General features: G+C 41.8%; 1 protein-coding gene across 1 annotated transcript in view; it reads left to right on the top strand.

Annotated features, from left to right (window-relative positions):
- STK16 (serine/threonine kinase 16) overlaps positions 1–22763 on the top strand; it is a 34572-nt gene continuing 11809 nt past the window's right edge. Inside the window, exons 1-7 of the mRNA XM_063428564.1 lie at positions 1–87; positions 6986–7095; positions 12125–12344; positions 13460–13593; positions 17128–17248; positions 18137–18232; positions 19185–19306. Coding sequence (XP_063284634.1) covers positions 7010–7095; positions 12125–12344; positions 13460–13593; positions 17128–17248; positions 18137–18232; positions 19185–19306 — 779 coding nt within the window. The 5' untranslated portion in view covers positions 1–87; positions 6986–7009. The remainder of the gene's footprint in view (positions 88–6985; positions 7096–12124; positions 12345–13459; positions 13594–17127; positions 17249–18136; positions 18233–19184; positions 19307–22763) is intronic.

Below are 22763 nucleotides of genomic sequence, written 5' to 3'. Positions count from 1 at the left end.
GACGCGCCCGAAGCGGCTCCTGAGCGGTGGTTCCGGTGTGAATGGAGAGAGGTGTCGCGTTGGCATTCCCGGGGAGCAGATACATCGGTATATTGTGCGTTCAACTCCCACGGGGCAGCTCTATCCAGGCCCCTGGCACAGACTGGGTTATTACTGTAATACCCCTTTAAATAAAATGTGCTGATTTATAGTGTGAGTTAATAATAATAACCGAATACTATTATTAACAACCGAATATCACTATCATTAATAATAACCGAATATTACTATCATTAAAGGACCACTATAGGCACCCAGACCACTTCAGCTTAATAAAGTGGTCTGGGTGCCAGGTCCATCTAGGGTTAACCCTGCCTGCTGTAAACATAGCAGTTTCAGAGAAACTACTATGTGTACACTGGGGTTAATCCAGCCTCTAGTGGGTGTCTCATTGACAGCCGCTAGAGGTGCTTCTCACCATGATTTTCACAGTGAGAAGACGCCAGCGTCCATAGGAAAGCATTGAGAATGCTTTCCTATGAACTGGCTGAATGCACGCGCTGCTCCTGCCGCGTATGCGCATTCAGCCGATGACGACGAGAAGGAGGAGGAGATTCCCCGGCTCTGGAAAGAAGGTAAGTGATAAACCTCCTTCCTCCCCCTTCAGCGCCACGGGAGTGGGACCCTGAGGGAGGGGGCACCCTCAGGGCACTATAGTGCCAGGAAAACGAGTGTTTTCCTGGCACTATAGTGGTCCTTTAATAATACCCGAATATTACTATCATTCATAACTGAATATTATCATTATTAATATTAACCGAATATTACTATTATATTAACCAAATATTATTAATATTAACCAAATATTACTATTATTAATATTAACCAAATATTACTATTAATAATAACAACCAAATATTACTATTATAATAATAGCCGAATATTACTATTATTAATATATTATATATTATTATTTATATAGTGCCATCAGATTCCGTAGCGCTGTACAAAGGGTGGACTAACAGACATTTAATAATACTACTATTATTATTAATAATACCTGAATATTACTGTTATTAATATTACTATTGTGCTGTGATTCCCCTTCGTGCCAGGGATGGGATTCCTAATGCAGGGGGTTAATAATGTTATCACAGTTGTAGTAGGCCCCTGCTGGGGTCAGAATTATGTATATCTATATTTCCCCCATATAATTTGTGTTTATATAATGCTTCTGGTGTGTAGAATAAATGTATTAAGTCATGGCGAAGGTTAATGGGTAGGATTGTATCCATTCCAGCTGACATAGCATCTCACCATGTAGCCAGGGTAGGCAGGTCAATGTATTGTTTGTTTTTTGTTCTATAGTTGAGCTGTTAACGTTTTCCAGATATCAGACAGAAATTGGGCAGGTTCTCTGCTCCAGGATTTAGTTTATGAGGAACAACCTGGTTCACAATGTCACTAGTCACCCAAGCTGCCAAACTCTTATGTGCACTGTTGCAGTTCAGACTCTGCTTAGGTGGAGGTGAGAAAGCAAATCGCTGCAGTTATAAACCATGCAAGGAAGAGAGACAGAGAGCAGGGTACTTAATTGCAACCCTGCCTCGTTGCAAACGTTATTGTGCAGTAAAGTGAGTCTTTAAAGGTTCCCTGCATTGCTGAGTATAACTTATTTATTTTTAAAAAGAATGAAAATTCTATTTGTACAGTGTGCTAGCAGATTTGCTAGTAAATGTATAAATAGGGAGAAAAAACAATTAAAAAATATCCTCTCCTCACCTGTCAATGATTTCTCCAAACTCTGTGACGAAAAATCAGAGAGCAGAGAATACCAAGAATAGCAGCCACAGCAAATGTACTGTGGGTGCTTTAACTCCCTAGCCCATGCTGTTAGCGCAAACTAGGAAGCATAGTAACAGAGTGACGGATATTACTCCGTTCGGACGAACACAATGAAGGTAGTGTCGGCATAATGAAGCCAGTGTCCCCAAATCGAGGTAAATGAAAGAAGTGAGTGTCAGACTGGAGGTTGGTTTTAGCGTAAAACCCTCAAAGGTGAGGACGTAGCCACTATAGATTGCAATTGAAGTGAATTCATAGCTCACAATTTTACATTGAATACGTAATGTAACTGTGATATATGGTGGATTCAGTGCATTTGGTGTGGGGGAGGATTGAAGTGAATTTGTCTTGACAGGTTCACTTTAGGCATGCCACAAGTTTGACAAAAGTGGGCAATCCCATCAGGCTTTGTTCTATTTCATAAACTCCCATACTTACAGAAATAGTTCATTTATGGAAAAAAAGTTAAGCAGAGCCATAGCCCAACATTTTACCGGCTTATCAAAGATCTCCTGTGTGAGAGTAAAATGTTTTTGTTTTTTTCAGACTAGACCAGCGATGGCGAACCTATGGCACGTGTGCGACAGCTGGCACGCAGAGCCCTCTCTGTGGGCACGGAGATATAGGTCGCCGGTAGGGTGCCCACGTGTCCCGGATTGCCGGGACAGTCCCTCATTTTGAGAGTCTGTCCCTGGTCACAGGCACCCTCGTTCCGGGACAATGTAGTTTTTCATAGAAACGTAGGTTTATTTTGAAAAGTTCAGTTTAAAAAAAAAAACAGCATCCCCCTCTACTAAATCCCAGTCCACCCCTCTACTATATCCCAGTCCCTCTCTCGCCCTAAGCGTAGGTTTATTTTGAAAAGTTCGGTATAAAAAAAAAAAACAGCATCCCCCTCTACTAAATCCCAGTCCACCCCTCTACTATATCCCAGTCCCTCTCTCGCCCTAAGCGTAGGTTTATTTTGAAAAGTTTGGTATAAAAAAAAAAAACAGCATCCCCCTCTACTAAATCCCAGTCCACCCCTCTACTAAATCCCAGTACTCCTCTCTAGCCAACAAACAGACTCCACTCACATTGCCAGTATGCGACTCCGTAGTCCGGCCTCTGGTATACCCCAAATGGCGCCGTCTGCACGATGTGCCAAATCTAATCCTTCCTCTACTTCTTGAAAACCTATGAAGGTGGAGCACGTTAACGTCACGTCAGAATCTGACATGGCATTGCGTGCCTCCATGCACCTCCAGGTACTCCACTGTCTAGTCGCAATCAATGCAGCACAGACCAACAGAAACACTCACTGACACACATACACACACACACACACACACTCACTGACAGACACACACATACAGACACACTCACTCACTGACAGACACATACACACACATTTACACATTCTTGCACTCACATCATTTTATTTATTGCTCCCTACCTTTGGGAGCTTCTATCTGGAACTCAGCTTTCCTGCTCTACACTGCTCACCCGCGCGCAGTTTAGTGATGCCAGGTGATGGAATATGATGTAATATTCCGGCGCCTGGCATCACTACAGACAACGCGCGCAAGGGAGCAGCGAGGAGCAGGAAGGCTGAGCTCCCTCGCTGCCGCCAGGAACCTCTCCTCCCCGGCCAGGTAATTTTTAGCAGAGTAGGCCCCTGCAATGTAGAGAAAGCAGGTGATTACTCTGCTTTAATACTAAGCATGCACTCGCGGCTCATGGGGCCGCAAAGCTGACCATTGCGGGTGGCGAGTTTGCCATGCTAGGTTTACAGAATGACTTGTTGTGCAGTTATCTATTCCAAAGTTACCGTAGCGATCAGGGGTCAGAGCTAGGCTGATGGTGAAACCATTGTAATAAGGAATTCTAGCTCCCCCCTCCATACATAGCCTTGTTGTTCATAAAATGCCAACTTGAGAAACTGAGCTGCTTTGTAACACATGACAAAACGTAATGGCAGAACACTGTGCGAATACTTAATAATTGATTAGCAAAATGTTAGGTCAGTTTAAGGAGATTCAAGCGTAGCCAGAGGCAGCACACCTTCTACATCAAACAATTAAATGTATGTACTCTGTTCACACACCTAGTTAAAGTTTTTACCCCAACACAGCACAGAGGCACACACTTGACACTTTTGACACCGTCACACAAAGTCAAGCAGTTAGAAGTGAGAGGCAACAGAGAGTCAAAGGAGTATATTCAAAGCAAGGTCTTGTTACCAGTGGGCTTCTGTTCTTGGACCCATTGTCTTTAATGTTATTTTTTTTATTAGTGATATTGCAGAAGGTCTTGATGGTAAGGTATGTCTTTTTGCTGATGATACTAAGATATGTAACAGGGTTGATGTTCCAGGAGGGATACGCCAAATTTCAAATGATTTAGGAAAACTAGAAAAATGGTCAGAGTTGTTGCAACTGACATTTAATGTGGATAAGTGCAAGATAATGCATCTTGGATGTAAAAACCCAAGGGCAGAGTACCGAATATTTGATAGAGTCCCAACCTCAACATCTGAGGAAAGGGATTTAGGGGTGATTATTTCTGATGACTTAAAGGACCACTATAGGCACCCAGACCACTTCAGCTTAATGAAGTGGTCTGGGTGCCTGGTCCAGCTAGGATTAACCCTTTTTTATATAAACATAGCAGTTTCAGAGAAACTGCTATGTTTATATTAGGGTTAATCCAGCCTCTAGTGGCTGTCTCACTGACAGCCGCTAGAGGCGCTTCCGCGCTTCTCACTGTGAAAATCACAGTGAGAAGACGCCAGTGTCCATAGGAAAGCATTGTGAATACTTTCCTATGAGACTGGCTGAATGCGCGCGCGGCCCTTGCCGCGCATGCGCATTCAACCGGAGAGGAGGAGAGCTCCCCGTCCGGCGCTGGATAAAGAGGTAAGTTTAACCCCTTACTCTCCATCAAGCCCGGCAGGGGGGGACCCTGAGTGTGGGGGCACCATCAGAGCACTATAGTGCCAGGAAAACAAGTATGTTTTCCTGGCACTATAGTGGTCCTTTAAAGGTAGGCAGACAATGTAATAGAGCAGCAGGAAATGCTAACAGAATGCTTGGTTGTATAGGGAGAGGTATTAGCAGTAGAAAGAGGGAAGTGTTTAGGCCATTGTACAGAACACTGGTGAGACCTCACTTGGAGTATTGTACGCAGTACTGGAGACCGTATCTCCAGAAGGATATTGATACTTTAGAGAGAGTTCAGAGAAGGGCTACTAAACTGGTTCATGTATTGCAAGATAAAACTTACCAGGAAAGGTTAAAGGATTTTAAGATGTATAGCTTGGAGGAAAGACGAGACAAGGGGATATGATAGAAACATTTAAATACATAAAGGGAATCAACACCGTAAAGGAGTTCAACACCGAAACCAACACCGTAAAGACTATGTTTAAAGGACCACTATAGTGCCAGGAAAACATACTCGTTTTCCTGGCACTATAGTGCCTTGAGGGTTCACCCACCCTCATGGTCCCACTCCCGTGGTGCTGAAGGGGGAGGAAGGGGTTAATCCCTTACCTTTTTTCCAGTGCAGGGCTCCCTCGGCGCTGGGACTCTCCTCCCTCTTCTTCCGTCATCGCCTGAATGCGCATGCGTGGCAAGAGCCGCCCGCGCATTCAGCCAGTCTCATAGGAAAGCCTTATCAATGCTTTCCTATGGACGGTGGCGTCTTCTCACTGTGAAAATCACAGTGAGAAGCACGGAAGCGCCTCTAGCGGCTGTCATTGAGACAGACACTAGAGGCTGGTTTAACCCATAGGTAAACATAGCAGTTTCTCTGCAAAAAGTGTTAAACCTAGCTGGACCTGGCACCCAGACCACTTCATTAAGCTGAAGTGGCCTGGGTGCCTATAGTGGTCCTTTAAAAGAAGAAAAACGACCTCAACAAGAGGACATCGGCTTAAATTAGAGGGGCAAACGTTTACAAATAATATCAGGAAGTATTACTTTACTGAGAGGGTAGTGGATGCATGGAATAGCCTTCCAGCTGAAGTGGTAGAGGTTAACACAGTAAAGGAGTATAAGCATGTGTGGGATAAACATAAGGCTATCCTGTTCAGTCCCGCTACTGTAGCCTTAAATTCTAAATTCACCTTAGTAAATCGCTGTAAGTCCAGAATCTGGCTATGAATTACTACGAAAGACTGTAAGATCCTTGAATTTCAATGAAATTGCAATTTTAGTATTGAAACACATTTCATGGACTAGTCGAGAGAGATTTTATTTGAATGCTCTTATTTGATTTAAAGCATTTAAATGTCTGCAGAAAAGTAAGAAAATAGCGAAAGAAGAGTTACAAATTCCATGCAAAGCACAGATTGATAAAGTATAAAAAGAAAGTGCACAATTTAAAGTAATTGGAATAAAGCTCAAAACACCTTGAGTGGTATCCCCTAAACCACCTCTATAAAATACACAAAATATACATGCATAAGGTGGAGCTGGTATAATGCCCATCTGTGGAAGTAAAATATAGCAATATTGTCTGTACAAATAATTATAAAGTTGATAAAATTAGGAATATCACTCAAAAGTGGAGAGCCATTGGCATCATATGATTTTGGACTATTTTTGATGTTTTAGGACTATATTGTCCATACACCACTGTACCTATTTTATTTATTCATCGGATTTTATATTACTAATAAAGCACATTTTGGAAGAAAATCTCCAGCATCCTGTGTCTAGATTGCCAGAGGTATACACAGAGGACCAGAGAGAAAATAGGAGTTGGACCTCCTTCAAGTGTCCTTCCACGCTTTCCATCCGAGTCATATGGTGCTAATGGCTCTCCACTTGTCAGTGATACTCCTAATTTTATAAACTTTATAATTATTTGTACAGACCACAAAGCATAGATTGAGATGCTTACTGTATTGATTCCAGGTTTCCTTGTTTTGCAATTCGCCTTGGTTAATGATTTTCAAGCAGCTGAATTTGTTGTTGTCTGAGATCAAACCCTGTTAAACCTCCTAATCAAATCCAATGAATCTGCATGGTGCTTGGAAGGGGTTAACACAACACAGCCCACTTTCCTCTCTTATGATTGCATAGGGATACTTTCATATTTATAGTGAATTGCAGCAATACGATTTCCATCCAGTTTGGTGTGTTTATTCATTATACCACATGATTTCTTCTTCTAGTTACCAAAGTATTCATGAAGGGATATGGGGTCTACGCTCTGCATTTGCTCTCGAGGGGTTATAACCATTGAAAACAAGCGTTACATGTTCGTCCAGAAGCTGGGTGAAGGGTAAGTAGACAAAGGGTTCTTTTCATTTATTAAGGTTTCTATACTTCATCAATGGAGTAGAACAGTCCCTAATGTTGCATAATTCTTACTGAACTGAGATGTAGGCTTAAAATAACACTATTGCATCCTACTAACTATTTAGGTGTCCGCCACCCCTCCTGGCAGAGATCATTATGATTGGGGCTAGTGTGCATGTGCAGCTAATTGCCAACACTGCGCTAAACAAATGCTCTCTAGGAGAAGGATTTGATTTGAGAACCGATCCTGACTCCGGAAGACAGCCACTAGTGGTGTGTTAACCCTACAATGGAAACATTGCTGTATCTACTAACCGACAATGTTTTACATTGCAGGATTAAAACTAAAAGACCTCTGCACTACGCCATGGAGTCGACCGCCTTTAGTGTTCCTTTTTGGAATGTTTCGTAGTGGAGTGTGTATGCATGTGTTTTATATGAATGACATTAATATAAGACACAATTAAAAAAGATAACTTTGCAAAAACAGGGCTGCTGTCAACATTGAAATGTAAAAGTTTATTCTTTAAATACTGAATTACAATGAAACCAAATTACCAAACTCGGGCAACGAGAGCTGGTTCAATCCAAACTCTGCTGTTTTGGCTAAATTCTGAATTTCAGTTTGGAGTTCATTACAATGCAGTATTTAGTGAATACACCCCATTCATGTAATGGCAAAGCCGGCTTCATGTATTTACAACTTGATCTGCAGAGTATCTCCCCAATCTGTCCCTCCACTTGCAGGTTATGTTCTTGTTTTTTTCTTCTAGATCCCTTTTTGCAATTCTCATATTCCTCATGCTGGCTGTGGAATATGGGAGTTGTCGAAAAGCTGATAGTCGTGATTTGTCTGAAATTTATTCCGGGTAGCTAAGCATGTAAGTGTTGTAGCCCAATAGGAGTGACCCCTCATACTAACCTCTTTCATGGTAATTCCATGAATAATGGCAGCACTTTTAGCTTTTTGTAAATGAAATAGAGTGTTTTCATTTTTTAAAACTTTTTTCATTTTTTTCCTGACGTATAGCGTCCATACAGAAGGGGTGCTCTTCCTTCAGGTGGACGTGTACCTTCTGTAATTAAACATGTAAATTAATAGTGAAAACCCACCCCCTCATACGTTAAATAACCACTTTTAAATGGCAATGTTTACATTGGTTGAGAATACATCCTTGTCTGACAGACCCCAGAGGCTGTTCCTTCTTAAGTCCTTTGATTTTCGAAGGTCTTCATAATTGACATCATCATACAAAGCACGATGACTGCAGATTCAGCCAATACTAACCATAAAGAAGCATTCAATTCACTGCATACACAAGCAATTGCCGCATGTGCACAGTAGGCCTGCATTGCTTCTCAATCAGAGATCTTCATACTTGGAGGAGTGGCTGCCCACTGGAGTGTGTCCTGGAGATGAAATATAGGTACGTTTTTCAATCTGATATACAGGCACTCTTTTATCCGTGTAAGGTGCAAAGTATCCAGGTGGCCCAACAGCCTCCTAATAGTCAAAAATCCAATATTGATACTGCACTCAGAAAATTTTATGAAATGTATAAAGTGGTATTTAATGTCTAATGTACAATTGTATATACTGGATGATTAGTAAATTTCATAAATATAAGTACACATATATACAAAAATAATAGACATAATAGACAATAGTTTAAAGTGTTTAGATCCCATAGTAGCCAATGTGATTTCATGTGCAAAGAAAGGGGATCATGACAAGAGCTCACTCATAAGTATGCATTTGGTATATGGTTCTATATGGAATATTTGACCAAGTATTAGTAAGCAGTATATACCGTAATGCAATAATGTGTACACATGAAAAATTGAAAAAAAAATTTTGAAAAAAAAATTTGAAAAAATGTGCACACTGGACTGTATAAACCTTTTTTCATAACCTTTTTTTCATTATATTTTTTCATCTTTGAGTTTTTTCATCTTTGAGTTTTTTCTCTTTTTTCTTTTTCTTTTTCTTTTTATGATATATATTTTTTCCAATTTTTTTTTTTCAAAATTTTTTTTTCAAAATTTTTCACTATGGGATTTAAACACTTTAAACTATTGTCTATTATGTCTATTATTTTTGTATATATGTGTACTTATATTTATGAAATTTACTAATCATCCAATAGGTAAGTTTTTAATGTTTTGGTTTAAACAAAAGGGGCCTTGAATATAAAGATAGTAGGGAAGGCATCTAACTTTAATAATATTATATTTATTTTATAAAACAATTTTTAAATAATATATTTGTTTCTAAAGTTAGTGTTCCTTTAAAGGGATACTGTATTGCTAGGAATACAAAGTTGCATTCCTAGCACTGTAGTTCCCCCACGTCCTTCCCCTCCCATGGCATAGTAAGGGTTAAAATACCTTGACGCTGGGTCGGGCGCAGCGAACGCCGCGAGTCCATTAGGCCCTCCCCATAGGAAAGCACTGCTGCAATGCTTTCCTATCATGTTTTGCATGACGCTGGGCGTCCTCATGCAGACATCCAGCATCAGTTAGGCGACCATAAGTTGTCTAACCACCAGGATTTGCCTCTAGTGGCTGACTGATTGACAGCCACTAGAGGCAGTCTTAACCCTGCAGAAACTGCAATGATTATCATTTCAGGGTTAAGGGCACAAGGAAATTGCACCAAGACCACTTCAATAAACAAAAGTGGTCTCGGTGCCTATAGTGTCTCTTTCAGAACGTGTCTATGTTGAGCAGTATTACATTTCCTTAGAGTCTATGGGTGTTTATAATTACAGAGAAATTAGTCCCATGGGGATACAGGCATAGGTTAGCAATTTTGATATATTGATGGATTCTAGAAAGGAATTGATTATACGATACACCATCAACTAGGGGAGATGCTTTATTTACTGAAAGCTAAATGTAGCATTCCTGGTTAATTTTCAAATACTGCCTTTAAGATGTTCTTTTTACCTGATTTTTATTGACAAGAGAATGAAAGGCTGATCTGTTAATACCGGGGTAATTTCATTTAGTCATCTAATAAAAAGTAAACAGTGTATTTCATTTAACATTAAATTGTCAGGAATTCTCCAGGGAATTTCAAACTTTCTATGAACAAGTTATTCACTAACGTGAATTTTAAATCCAGAGCAGCTGGACTGGAAGCAATAGCTGATTTAGAGATTTTTTCCAGTTCTGCTCATGTTATGTTGTGTTTTAAATTCACTTTCAATACTCACTTTAGTGAATAACACTGCAAGATAAACAAATTGGACAAATTCTCTAGTACAGCGTGCCGATCAGCTGTTTTAGTCTGGAATTCTTTATTCCCTTGTGAATTTCCCACAATTCCCGGTTTAGTGAGTAACCATGGAAAAACCACTGTACAGGGAGTGCAGAATTATTAGGCAAATGAGTATTTTGACCACATCATCCTCTTTATGCATGTTGTCTTACTCCAAGCTGTATAGGCTCGAAAGCCTACTACCAATTAAGCATATTAGGTGATGTGCATCTCTGTAATGAGAAGGGGTGTGGTCTAATGACATCAACACCCTATATCAGGTGTGCATAATTATTAGGCAACCTCCTTTCCTTTGGCAAAATGGGTCAAAAGAAGGACTTGACAGGCTCAGAAAAGTTAAAAATAGTGAGATATCTTGCAGAGGGATGCAGCACTCTTAAAATTGCAAAGCTTCTGAAGCGTGATCATCGAACAATCAAGCGTTTCATTCAAAATAGTCAACAGGGTCGCAAGAAGCGTGTGGAGAAACCAAGGCGCAAAATAACTGCCCATGAACTGAGAAAAGTCAAGCGTGCAGCTGCCAAGATGCCACTTGCCACCAGTTTGGCCATATTTCAGAGCTGCAACATCACTGGAGTGCCCGAAAGCACAAGGTGTGCAATACTCAGAGACATGGCCAAGGTAAGAAAGGCTGAAAGACGACCACCACTGAACAAGACACACAAGCTGAAACGTCAAGACTGGGCCAAGAAATATCTCAAGACTGATTTTTCTAAGGTTTTATGGACTGATGAAATGAGAGTGAGTCTTGATGGGCCAGATGGATGGATTGGTAAAGGGCAGAGAGCTCAAGTCCGACTCAGGCGCCAGCAAGGTGGAGGTGGAGTACTGGTTTGGGCTGGTATCATCAAAGATGAGCTTGTGGGGCCTTTTCGGGTTGAGGATGGAGTCAAGCTCAACTCCCAGTTTCTGGAAGACACCTTCTTCAAGCAGTGGTACAGGAAGAAGTCTGCATCCTTCAAGAAAAACATGATTTTCATGCAGGACAATGCTCCATCACACGCGTCCAAGTACTCCACAGCGTGGCTGGCAAGAAAGGGTATAAAAGAAGAAAATCTAATGACATGGCCTCCTTGTTCACCTGATCTGAACCCCATCGAGAACCTGTGGTCCATCATCAAATGTGAGATTTACAAGGAGGGAAAACAGTACACCTCTCTGAACAGTGTCTGGGAGGCTGTGATTGCTGCTGCACGCAATGTTGATGGTGAACAGATCAAAACACTGACAGAATCCATGGATGGCAGGCTTTTGAGTGTCCTTGCAAAGAAAGGTGGCTATATTGGTCACTGATTTGTTTTTGTTTTGTTTTGAATGTCAGAAATGTATATTTGTGAATGTTGAGATGTTATACTGGTTTCACTGGTAAAAATAAATAATTGAAATGGGTATATATTTGTTTTTTGTTAAGTTGCCTAATAATTATGCACAGTAATAGTCACCTGCACACACAGATATCCCCCTAAAATAGCTATAACTAAAAACAAACTAAAAACTACTTCCAAAAATATTCAGCTTTGATATTAATGAGTTTTTTGGGTTCATTGAGAACATGGTTGTTGTTCAATAATAAAATTAATCCTCAAAAATACAACTTGCCTAATAATTCTGCACTCCCTGTATTCTTCATTCTGCGTGATTGTATAGGTTTTTGCTTTGTACAGTACTATTTGTATCTCACTGTTTGGAGACTAATCATAGGCTTTTTCCATACCTTTAAAACCCACAGTGGCTTCAGTTATGTGGATCTGGTGGAGGGTGTACATGACGGGCGTTTTTATGCTCTGAAACGGATATTATGCCATGACCGGGAAGATCGGAAGGAAGCTGTACATGAAGTGGAGATGCACAGGCTGTTTAATCACCCGAACATCTTGCGGCTTGAAGGACAATGCATAATAGAAAAGGGATCCAAATGGGAGGCTTGGCTGCTCCTTCCATATGTAGCGGTAACTTGCTGAGTGGGGGCACTGTGGGCTTGAGAAGGAAAGAGTCTTGTCAGATGAAGGATTTGTAATTATAAACCGCATTTCAGCTTGTGGCCATTACTGACAACAAACTGAAATGGTTGTGGTTATAGATCACTGTTCTGGGAGTCCTGTACCTTGCTAGCCAGATATTTCTTGGTTCTTCAACTTCCAGAAAGAAAAGTGAAAAGGCAGCCATTCCTCCACCCCCTGAAGGGTTGGCAGGGTGAGAGAGCAAGGCTCTAAATATGTGTGATTTGTAGGGGACTCTGATTGATCAGAGAAATGGGGATATTGATATCTATTTTTATATGGCACCAACGTTCTCCTGTACAGTTATACAGTGAAGATATTTAACAATATATTACACAATAAGTAACTGATTGGAAGCGTGCCAATTACATTCTAAATAACACGTCGTTTAGTTTGTTTTCTTTTTTCGTTAAACATACAATTACAGGGAATTAAAAACTGAATTCTAACATTTAGGCTAAGGTTCTGAAATGGGACTCCGCTACGGTCACCGCTTGGCTGTTTAAGATATATTTTACAATTTGATTTTCAAGTTACTACAATCCAGTGCTTAGTGTATAAATCCCTATATCTGTGCATTTGTTCGTTATATGTTTAGCACAGGATGTGAAGAACCTTCATACAACTTTAAATTGGGACTGTGTCTTACTTTGCTTAAAAAAAAAAAAAAAAAAAAAGGCAAAGGACTTGCTGCCAAATCATTTCGACTTCCTTCTGCTTTTGTGCTGTGTGTGGAGCCAGTAACAGAAAACTAACTAGTGGCCTAATCCCCCTCCGTTAATGGAATCAAATATAGAACGTGTACTTAGCAGATAGCATCATGCTCCAGTTCTTTCCCACGGAAGCTGATTGGAGTTGTGCCATCATTATGTACTTTGTTTACGTAGCATTTACAACTCGGGCAGTTCTTTTTAAACTTGAAAAAAAAAATATGTTGCCAGAATTGTGCACAGAGAGCAGGAACATTCAGGGCATTTCAAGAAGCCTGCAGCCATTATTAATGCAATCTGTGCTCTTCAACTGTGTCGCTTCTGGTTAGTGAGTTCTGTGTGTTCTCTTTTCAGAAAGGAACCCTGTGGAGTGAGGTAGAAGGTCTACGGGATAAAAATTGTGCACTTTCTGAAGATAGAGTTCTCCACATCCTCCGTGGTATATCTCTGGGATTGAAAGCCATACATGAAAGAGGCTATGCACACAGGTACATCAGTGTAATTCAAAGCACTATAAAATAACTTGACCAGGAATAGCTATCAAAGTCAAAGGATCGTTGAAATCACAATGGATGTCTATCTCTTTAATTATGATTGATCTTTTATCTTGTAATCTGCTTTGTGCAAGGAATTCACTGCATTTCAATATATATATATATATATATATATATATATATATATATATATATATATATATATATATATACACACACACACATACACATTTATCTCCTGATTTGGAAGATTACCATACTTACTTACATACGTCTATCTTCTTCCCGTACTCCCACCTCTGATGCTCGCCTTCAATACTTCTCCAGGGCTGCACCGTTTCTGCGGAACTCGCTTCCCTCCTCCGTTAGATGCTCACCCAATCTCCACTCCTTCAAAAAATCGTTAAAAACCCACTTCTTCATAAAAGTGTATCAATTAAACTGTTAGTAACTCCTGACTGATTCCTCTTCTGCAACTGTCACTAGTCTAATACTATCCTTATCTTTTTGTGTCATTTTACCCCACTCTCTCTAGCATGTAAGCTCATTGAGCAGGGCCCTCGACCCCTCTGTTCCTGTGTGTCCAACTTGTCTGGTTACAACTACATGTCTGTTCGCCCACCCATTGTAAAGCGCTGCAGAATTTGATGGCGCTATATAAATAACATAATAATTACCCAGTGTGAGACGCCACATGTACCCCATGCAGAAAACAACACAAATCCTAACTAGCATATCTGAAGATATTATTATTATTATCCACACATATTATTGGAAATTATGCAGGGTCAGCAACAGTATGAATGTCAGGATTACATTACCGAATACCCTTGATTCATTTAAACAAGATAAACAAAGAGAAAGTACTAAACAAAGCATCATTCATTATATATATATATATGTAAGTGGGACTCCATCAGAGAGATGCCAGAGAAACTGTTGTGAAATGAAAACAAACAAGCAGTAACCATATGCCAGTTCAGGGTGGAAAACACAGGTAGGTTAAACAAGTTCGGTCTCTTGGTAAAATATAGGGATATTATCCCCACGCTAGAGGACGAGGTAGCATCCCCATAGAGACCTGTGTCTGAATGCTCCACCCTTCCCTACCATTATAGTCTGATTGGGAGCTGCCCTCAAAGTATTCTCATGGAATATCTGCTTATGCATTTAAATGTATTTTGAATAAGTGCTCTATGGGCAATATCTACGGTTTGTATGTAGAGTTCCCAGTTCTTAAAAAAATATATTTTTATATATATATATATATATATATATATATATATATATATATATATATATATATATATATATATATATATATATATATAGAGAGAGAGAGAGAGAGAGACCATTCTTTCTGTATGTTGGGAGGCTTCGATCCAGTCCATTCTAAACACATTAGACAGCTTGGTTTGGCACAAAGCCAGGGTTGGCTTGTCAACTGAGATCCGTGCATGCACAATGCTTTTCCTTGCCAAGTCAGCACCATCTAAATATACCTGGTGTGTATTGGGATGCTGTGAGAGAAGATTCCAAAGATGGACAGCTAAGAGGACTATGGCACCGAAAAGTGCAGGGTGTTTTTCCAACAAAACTCCCGGATCCGTGGACAAACCCAAAAATAGTGCAGTAAGTCATCTCCCCCCCTCCCCGCACTTCAAGCAGTTTGAGGAGATTGAACACCTCATTCTGTATTATTACATAGTTACACAGCTGAAAAGAGACTTGCGTCCATCAAGTTCAGCCTTCCTCACATATGCTTTTGCTGTTGATCCAAAAGAAGGCAAAAACCCAGTCTGAAGCGCTTCCAATTTTGCAACAAACTATTTTTTTTATTTTTTATAATTCTTTATTTTGCAATGACAGACAGAAATGAATAGTGCAGTTACGTGGCTTGCGCAGAAGCCCAAGTGAAGTATTAGAGAATTGCATAACAAGCCGTTTACATCCATTGTATAGGCTATTGGTCTGTCATCGTTTTTCAACACAGTACAGTACAGTACAGTAAAAAGATCAACACTTAGAAACATATATAACAAAATACGTAACTTTAGATCAAATGACAACGTTGTCGTTTAGTTGCCTTGGTTTTAGTGTGTCGAACCTATAGGCCGGGGCAACAAACTATTTTTTATTTTATTATATAGCGCCAGCAAATTCCGTAGCGCTGTACAATGGGATTGTATTGAGCATCAGGTGCTAGGTAGGCATACAATGCTGTCCACTGAAACATCTCTTGGTAGAAAAGGACTGAAAGAAGTTTAGATTTTTCATATTTGAGATAATGGATAGGGCTGTCTAAGAGAGAATGATCTAATATCGTGAGAATAATATTACCATAAGGTAATCTATAGTTGAATATTCATCTTGAGGTGGACGCAAAAGCAAGGCGTCAGAGGAGTGAGCCCAGTCGTTGTCCGTAAAGTGTGCTAGAGACAAGGTGATATAACTTCGAATTTGTAGATATTCAAACAGAGGTATGTGGAGTGATGGAAATTTGTCCTGTAATTGTGTGAAGGTCAAAAAATTTTGATTGCGGGGGGAGGGGGCAGCAATCCAGGTACTGAGTTCTCTGGACAAAATCATGTAACAGGGTCTGTTTGCTTCTGTGTTCCTGTTGATCACGTGTTGTAACCACACTGTCTTTTCTGGGACTAGAGCTTGCTTGGTATATTAAAGTGATCTCTCCTTTGAATGAACAGTCTTGCTATTCGGGGTCAAAGAATTTTCCATGTTCGATTTCCCCCCCCTTAACCAAAGCAGCATTTCTGTAGAGTTACGCTATCTAAACACAGAATCCCTTGTTATTCCTGACATAGACTGTTACACTGCAACCTTTCGGAGAATTCCCAGGACTGGATTCTTGTTCTCTGTACATTGTGAATTAGCTGCACTCCTCTCTTGAACCTCCCGCATATATGCAACAAAGATCTGCCTTATTTACTACTGGTAAAAAAAGATATACACCAAAAAAGACCAGAAATACTCTTTTCCTCGGTAGGTGTGATGTGCTGGTGGATAGTGTGCTTTACTGGTTCTACCGAGATTGTATGGAACATAGAGACATAGCTACCTCCTTCTTAGGTCCGTTAGTGGACTCCTCTTAGTCACATGACCTGTCCTCTTCTCAGACTTTAAAGGGAAACTATAGTGCAAGGAAAATAAAGTTGTTTTTCTAGCACTTTAGCTCCCTATTGTGTCCCTTTAAAACAACCCTACACTAAAACAGAAGATGGCTTTCATACAATAATCCACAGTGCATGAATGCTTTCAGAATATAGTATGTACCTGAAACGTAGTTTTGTTTAACATAATCATTTATGAGCAGGATTTATGCCACATGGTTTGTTTAAGATCATGCTTAAAATAAATAACTACTCCACCTAGATTGAACAGCCAGTGAGTTTCTGGTGTTGCATTACATTAAATGTAGCATTAACCAATGTCTTATGTGTCAAGGTTGGAGTAAGTGTTAAACTTCATTATTTGCCTCAGTGACGTATTTACTGTATTGTCACCTATTAGGGACCTGAAACCGACAAACGTGCTGTTAGATGATGATGACCGGCCACTTATAATGGACTTGGGCTCTATGAACCATGCTCGCATTGAGGTGACAAGTTCCCGACAGGCAATGTCTGTGCAGGTATGGGGCAGTTTATCACTCATACTGTGTACCAGAAATCAATGCTCGGAATGCAGATAAACTTTCCCATCTCCCCATCATAAGGAACGCATGTTTGCAACAAATGCTCATTTACTCAGTATCTTGGACACTGTGTGTGTCAAAGAATTTCTCTCCATGGCTGCGTAACAAGCATTTGTAAAATGTGGTTATGTAGCCTCAGATGTGGGATCCCAGGAGCATCTTCTGCTGCATTGCTTCATATTGTCCATTGTGTACAATCTGTTATCCAACCTGTAGCTGTCTTTTGTAGTATTTGAATCAAGCATTTTAGGATTTGTAGTATAGCTTCAGATAAACGCCACTTATTTTTACCATTAAGTTCCTTCTTTGTATATGAGTTTGAGACAGTAGCTTTAATTTTATTTTGCATGAGTATACATGTTCTGATTAGCTTGCATATTAATGCCAATCTTTTATTTTAAAACATTTTATTGATTTGTGTTAATTTTTATTTAGGTTAGGTATAGATCCACGTAAATGTTCTCTAAATAGACATCGACCTCCAGTGGCTGTTATTTCTAATCTAACATTACAAACTTTTTTAAGCAGATTCTAAGATTGAGTTTGAAACAAGCACTTTATGGGTCAAATCCCTAACTTTCAATTCTGCAACAGATTCTGCCATACTGTGCTTTACACAGTCCCAACCTTTGGTCGCAGTTAAATGTCAGGTTGAGCGTGATGTATACATTGTAAATTTAAACCTGGTCATAATATAAGGATCAGGTCAGAAACCATCTGTTAGTTCTTTCTCCCAGACCCTTCGTGTGTAACCCTGAACACCAGCACCATCTGCATGTAACAGCCTGTAACTGATATGCATGTCTCATACCTTCCTTAACATAGGACTGGGCCGCACAGCGTTGCACCATTTCCTACCGGGCGCCAGAATTATTCAATGTTGAGAGCAACTGTGTGATTGACGAGAGAACAGACATCTGGGTAAGTATGGTTCAAAGTCCTGCTCTATGTGACCCTTACCATACACTGATTGCACAGCATGTATACCCCTAGATATTGATTCTTCCTTGGAGAAATGTGAATATTACTAGAGAATAAGGATGCTGCAGGATATTTTAATAGACAGTTTATATACTGTATAGATGGACAGATTGTTAACCTACAGATTTCATGTCTGGTCAGCAAGACAGACTGCAAGGAGATCTGTAGGACTGGTACTGAGTTGAGGGTTTATTTATTGTTCTGTATTTGATGTACAGAATACATACTCCTCCCAAGGGTAAGAATTCTGCAGTCTTTCAGAGATGGATGGTGTACGATTCCCATTATCCCTATGGGCAGTATATAAGGAAATGTTTAGTTTATCAACATCTAGAGTGACTGTTTGCCTTTCTGTAATCTAGCAAAGCAGTGAGAGTTCTCATATAAAGGTTCTTGTTAATAAGGTTCTAGCTCATAGACACGAGGTATGAAAAGCAATTCAGCAGTTAACCTCACATCGGAATCAACTATTGGTACGTTTCCCCAGAATGGTACATTGTAAAGGCTGGTAATAATCACTTGGCACACCTAGCCTTGTATATCTAAAAATCAAGGCAACATGTGCTGATTTTATTTGCTGTGGAATTTTTAATTTTTTTTAATAAATACCAGTAAAAATAATAACCATTTGCTGATTACAGCATTGTGCCTGTTTTATATAATTTCTGCATAATTGTAAAGCACTGCTGAATATAAAGGGAATGTATAAATTCTAATAATAATAATAATAATATGCTGGATGTTTGGTCTCTTTCAGGTTGTATACAAAGCATGCACCATTGTATGTTTAAAATGTATTTCCTGTTTTTTCTGCTCACTATCCCTCTCCATAGAGGGTTTTAGCAATGTCACTAGTTAGCAGGTCTTCTAATAATGTCATTTGTTCCCCTAGTCTCTGGGCTGTGTCCTGTATTGCATGATGTTTGGAGAAGGGCCATTCGACATGATCTTTCAGAAAGGCGACAGTGTGGCATTAGCGGTTCAAAACACCGTCACAATTCGTACAAGTAACAGGTCAGTTAATCAGCTACAAACCCAATCTATGCTGACATCGTGGGGAGAGGAGACATGATTGCCGTGTACAATGGTCCCTCTGGCATCACAGGGTTTAATTTTTAGTGATAAAATGGGTTTTGTCTTGATTTCACTGTCAGTTGTGCCAATTGTTTATTTTTATCAAGAGGGAGAATGTATTTATTTTTTTCCCTCCAATCTATACTCTGTACACTCTCTACCCTTTCTCCTCAATTCTCTTTTCTATAGCAAACATAGAGCGAATGATTTAAAGGGAAGTACATTGTAGATTTAGGCTGCACTTTGACGTTACTCTGTCACCTCAATAAATTAAATATCTGTTATTTTCTTGATTTTTGTTCTAGATAAATAGGACTTTTGACCGAGGAATTGAAGTTTGCCTTAAAGGGACACTATAGTCACCCAAACAACTTAAGCTTAATGAAGCTGTTTTGGTGTATAGATCATGCTTCCGAAGTCACACTGCTCAATTAATTGCCGTTTAAGAGTTAAATCACTTTGTTTATGCAGCCTTAGCCACAACTCCCTGCATGTGACTTGCACAGCCTTACTAAACACTTCCTGCCTTAGCTTGTACTAAACCTACAGCTTGTACTGAGGCAGAGTTTCTCTTAAAAACATAGATGTTGATAACTGTATCTAAAAAGCTGCCTTGTGATGCTCATGATTTAGAATATCCCTCTTTTTGGTCAACCTGCTTGGTGCCTCCACCAGCCTAGGTTAGATTTTATGATATTAGACCTGAGAACTCTGTATATTTGTCTTGAGGCTTACCGTAAAATTGCTTATTGCCAAGCCTCTGGGTCATTGCTCTATACCAGCGTTTCCCAATTGGTGTTCCGTGGAACCCTAGGGTTCCTCGAGACCACAAATGGGGTTTCGCCAAACTTTCTAAAAACAAAATTGCCACAGGCTGCGAGGGAGCAGTGGGCAGTGATCTCGCTGCTCAGCTCCCTCGCGTGCACATCACTAAGAGGCGCGCGAGGGAGATTACCACTCCCTTGCCGTCCTCACGCTGCTGCTCAGCAGCCCCACTGGACCCCATGGATTGCACACTCAGCCCAGCAGCCGCACTGGACCACAGGGACATAGAGACTCCATGCCAGCACTCCCAAAGGTAGGAAGGCTAGGTGGAGTAAATTTTTTTAAAAATTGGGGGGCGTGGCTCGACCGCAGATGGAGTAAGTCGCATGCTGCACTCGCTCCCAGGCCCCGACCCGCTAAAGCCCAGACCCTAAGCACATTCCGCGGTCCACATGGGGAAACCCAAACGGGTGGTGACCCCAAGACACCCACCCACACCCCACACGAGCCAACAACCCGGTCCCATGGACGGATTCCTGTCCACCCCGCAGCACCTCAGAGGCACACGAGGTGCGGACAAGATGGCACCTTCCTCACCGAGCACCAGCAGTGTAGCAGGCTCCGCAAGCGACGCACCCTGCGCTGATGCACTGACTCAGATGTCGATCGACTTGGCGGCTATATCCGCCAATATGCTCACGCGAGGGGACAAAACGGCCCTGGTTTCAGAATTGCGCTCCGTCATCCGGGAAGAAATAGCCGCGGTGCGCAGAGATCTAACGGTACTGGAACAGAGGGTGGATGACTTAGAGGAACACCGCCTCCACACCACGCACCACCAACAAGCTGCAGACTTAGCAACCGCACGACAGGGGAACATACTCCTCGAGATGCGCCGGCAGGTCGAAGACCTAGACATACGAGTGCGGGGCCTCCCCGAGGCCGACGACGAGTCCCCACGGGAACTGCTGATGGGCCTCTTTATGCAACTTCTTGGGGAAGATGCCCCCCCTGGAACGCGCACACAGGGCACTACGTGGCCCCAGGAGAGATGGCCAACCCAGGGACATGATTTGCTGCCTCACATCGTTCCAACAGAAAGATGCTATTATGAGAGCGGCCAGGACCCAGCGCTCAATTGCCTACATGAACTCCCAGGTTACACTGTTTCAGGACCTGTTGTCCCTCACGCTTGATGCCCGGCGGGCGCTGAAGTCCCTAACAAGCATGGTACTAGAAAGATGGATTCCCTATAAATGGGGTTTTCCGTTCAGCCTGCAAGCAAGATTGAAAATGGGAGGGCACACTGCACCACCACCGCGGCCCCGACGGCCCAGAGGAGTAGCGACCTGAGACACTGAAGCCGGCCTCCTATATCGGGTACCGAGGGCCACCCTTTAGGCTGCCCCGTCCCCATAGGGGAACACCAAGTAACTGCTACAAGCGAACTATGGCGCTTAACTCCTTGCCTCTTGCGCTTAACGACCATGGAACTGGGCGGGGTGAGAACTGTGGAGTTAGGCCGCTGGTTAGCGGGACAGGGACTCATACCACACCATAACAGTAACCCAGGACTTGGGGTGGCACCATGGGTGGGATGCTTAGGGACAACCAGCCATGAGGAGAGCCCATGAGACGGGGGCAGCCGACCATGCGGGGTGGGTTACGAAGAGATGGACTGTTTGGGAGGGGGGACTGGGCCGCAAATCTTAGAAAAGCGCAGGCACGTAGCCATATCACTGTCTAATTAGCTTACGCACAGGTCACTGTATTTGAGGCCGACTACACACACAATGTGCTCATTATATTTGTTTTTATAAATGTTCAGGACGCCCACACTATGCCACTGTTTTGCCCCCGGCGTAGGTTGCGATGTTGATATATGTTGTATAACTCTTTACTTAAACTGCCGATATATCTTACTGTTACTTATCGCATGTTTCCCCTAAGGGCCAACACCTACACCCCCCCACCGACAGACCCACCCCATACATGCAAATGGGTACCCGACTTTGCGTACCCGTCTTTGCGTACCCGTCTAACTCTGGCCCACCTCCCCTCGCCCCCCGACTACCCCCGGACTCACGGAGATCACGACAGCCACTCCACATGGCGGATTGGGTGCCGCGGGACACAGGTGCTGAAAACACACTTATTTGAGGAACAGACTCCGTAGGTGGCCCTCCACGCACCTCACGCAACTGACCTCCCCTGTACATAGGACCGGGGTTCGACGAGACTCTCCAGTTCAACAGTCTCCTGAACGCTACCAACCGGTTTAGGTTCAAACGTTGCATTGCCCCCCCCACTGATACTCCCCCCTCCCCAATGGACCCCCCCCTCCGAGCGACCATCCCGCGGAGGCCAAGACGGGGTTTAGCCCGGCCTTACTTACATACTGGTTCAACAACACAGGGGGCCTTAACCAGCCGGAGAAGCGCTCCCACCTGCTCTGCCGTCTCTGGGCGGAGAGGGTGTCCGTAGCGTTCCTGCAGGAGACGTACTTTCGGGGCCCGGACGCACCTAAACTAGAAAACAAACGCTTCAATTTGGCTTACTACGCCAATCACCCAGATTCCAAGAGAGCAGGTGTAGCGATACTCTTCGCGCACACCGTACCCTTCAGCCATAC

This window comes from Pelobates fuscus, chromosome 8, assembly GCF_036172605.1.
Source record: "Pelobates fuscus isolate aPelFus1 chromosome 8, aPelFus1.pri, whole genome shotgun sequence".
NCBI classification, from domain to species: domain Eukaryota; kingdom Metazoa; phylum Chordata; class Amphibia; order Anura; family Pelobatidae; genus Pelobates; species Pelobates fuscus.
This window is presented reverse-complemented; position numbering and strand designations above follow the sequence as displayed.